The sequence below is a fragment of the Macrobrachium nipponense genome, chromosome 44 (genome assembly GCF_015104395.2).
Source record: "Macrobrachium nipponense isolate FS-2020 chromosome 44, ASM1510439v2, whole genome shotgun sequence".
NCBI lineage: Eukaryota > Metazoa > Arthropoda > Malacostraca > Decapoda > Palaemonidae > Macrobrachium > Macrobrachium nipponense.
Window position 1 is genome coordinate 26,031,517 of NC_087221.1, and position 2,500 is coordinate 26,034,016.

The window sequence follows — 2,500 nt, forward strand, 5'->3', positions numbered from 1 at the left end:
TATATATATGTATATGTATAAATATGTATGTTTACACACACATATATATAATATATATATATATATATATATATATATATATATATATATATATATATATATATATATATATATATATAATGCCATCAACTTACCCTCCGTATTTGTCAAAACATCTAATACATCCCGAGCTGATAATACGCAGTAGCCGAGCACGTGTATACTAAAAAAGAGAGAAAAAAAAAAAAGAGGTATGACCTAATAACGGACGGTTGCTATACGTCGATAAATTATTGGTTTTCCTAATTCCCCCTTAGATTGATGTCGTCTCTCAAATCAGGTAGGATTCAGCGCCAAATCTGTTTTCTTTGAGTTCATTCTCTCTCTCTCTCTCTCTCTCTCTTTCTCTCTCTCTCTCTCTCTCTCTCTCTCACTCGCTCTCTGCTTCCCCTTCTCGTTTTATTCCTTCTCTTTTTCCTATTGAACGATCTATAGTGGTCTCTTTTTATCTATCTATGTCATTCGTTTTCTACTTTAACTATCAACTTTCTCCTTCTCTTGTGTCCCTCTGTGTCTGTTCATTATTCTTTTCCTCTTAATTCCCTTATGCTTTTTGAGTTAACATGGTTTTTAGGCTTTATTCTCCCTCCCTATCGCTCATACTCTCATTTTCTCATTTATTATAATTCTCTCGGCTTCCATTCATTCATCCAGGACAATGCAAATGTCTGTATGTCTGTCTGTCTGTCTTTTTTACTACTTATTTTAGCATATTTACTACCATCAGCTTATCTATCTATCTATCTATCCATCTATTTATCTATCTATTATTTCCTCCTTTCGTCTCTTCTTTTCCCGTTGTCGTTCGAAATCATAATTTGTTAAATTTTGGCAGGAGAGATAGAAGTAGAGAGAAAGAGAGGAGTGAGTGAGTGAGAGTGATGGGAGGGGAGGGAAGATTGGGGGGGGGGAAGAAGAGAGATGAAGGGATGTCAGTATTACGAAAGGAAGACACAGAAGAAGAAGAAGAAGAAGATGAGATAAACAAGAAGAAGAAGCGAGGAAAATTACGACAAGATGCCCGGAGAAGGGCTTTGAAATCGAGCAGCAATTTGGCGCCCATTGGTTTCGCTCCGCTTGTAATTAGGAGCCTCTCTCTCTCTCTCTCTCTCTCTCTCTCTCTCTCTCTCTGTCAAGATCCCACCAGCTAGACTTTTCCTTTCTGAATTTCCTTTAGTTAATGACGAAGTTTTTCTTTACACCACTTAAAAAATACCTGAGTTCATTTTTTATGCATAATAAATAATGATCGTGACGCCAGATTTCATTTTTTTTTTTTTTTTGAGAATATTAATTTCAGAACGAGAAGGTTAACGACTTCTTCAAAGTCAAGGGAAATAAATAGCTTGTTTTTATGCGGCTTCTTCAAATCACAACGTTTTTTTAGTCGGTGCTCTTGACGGTTAAGATATGTACTTTTTTAATGTTTATATGATGAATAATTTGGTTAATGGCTTCTGGAAAAATATTGATTGATACGACTAGTAAAATAGGTACCGACATTTGAAAATAATATCAATTTACGTCGACTGATAATTCTCTCTCTCTCTCTCTCTCCTCTCTCTCTCTCTCGCTCTCTCTCTCTCTCTCTCTCTCTCTCTCTATATATATATATATATATATATATATATATATATATATATATATATATATATTATATATATATATATGCATTAAGATACAAATGTCCTTTAATATCCAATTCACTGTAACTCGGAATTAATATATATATATATATATATATATATATATATATATATATATATATATACTATACTATACTTACGGGGAAGGAAACGGAACTTGGCAAAACAAGTCTATCAAATATATGTATCCTCTGACCAAAAATAACCAGAAACTTAAGAATGCATTTCTATTTAAAGACCTGGAAAAGAAACAATGCCCTAAGAAATTACGCCAATCAGACTTCATTTGAAGATATGCTATAAAACTTCCTCCCTCTCAGGTAAACAAATTTCGCCAACAAATTGAACCAATCCGTATTAAATTCACGGAGAACGATGCTGCGCTAGTTTTTCCTTCTTCTTGGCAACGTGATTTCATTTGTTCGCAAGAATATTTATTTGCGTAACCATTAACCTGAACTGACCTAACATCAACCTGATCTGACCTCTACCATTTGCGTCTCCCTTGCAGACATCATCTACAGACAGACGATTCAGATCGACGGGTTCAAGGTGGACCTCGAAATAATCGACATCTCTTCAAGGCCGGTAAGGAATTATTCGAGTCTCTCTCTCTCTCTCTCCCTCTCTCTGTTAGAGAAAAGAAAGAGTGGAAGGTGTTTTGTAGTTGAGTAAGTCTGAATGTTATTAAAATTATGATTTGTTCCTTATTTAAACATAGGTTTTACGCACCTCTATGACGTATGTATGCATGTACGCATGCGCGCACACACATATATGCGTGTATATATAAATATAAATAAATATATATCAGA

General features: G+C 34.4%; 1 protein-coding gene across 1 annotated transcript in view; it reads left to right on the forward strand.

The window, feature by feature from the left end:
- The window catches only part of LOC135204114 (uncharacterized), a 173,089-nt gene that overhangs the window by 159,248 nt on the left and 11,341 nt on the right, over positions 1 to 2,500 (forward strand). The window contains exon 4 of the mRNA XM_064234118.1: positions 2,197 to 2,273. Within this exon, the coding sequence (XP_064090188.1) occupies positions 2,197 to 2,273 (77 nt within the window). The remainder of the gene's footprint in view (positions 1 to 2,196; positions 2,274 to 2,500) is intronic.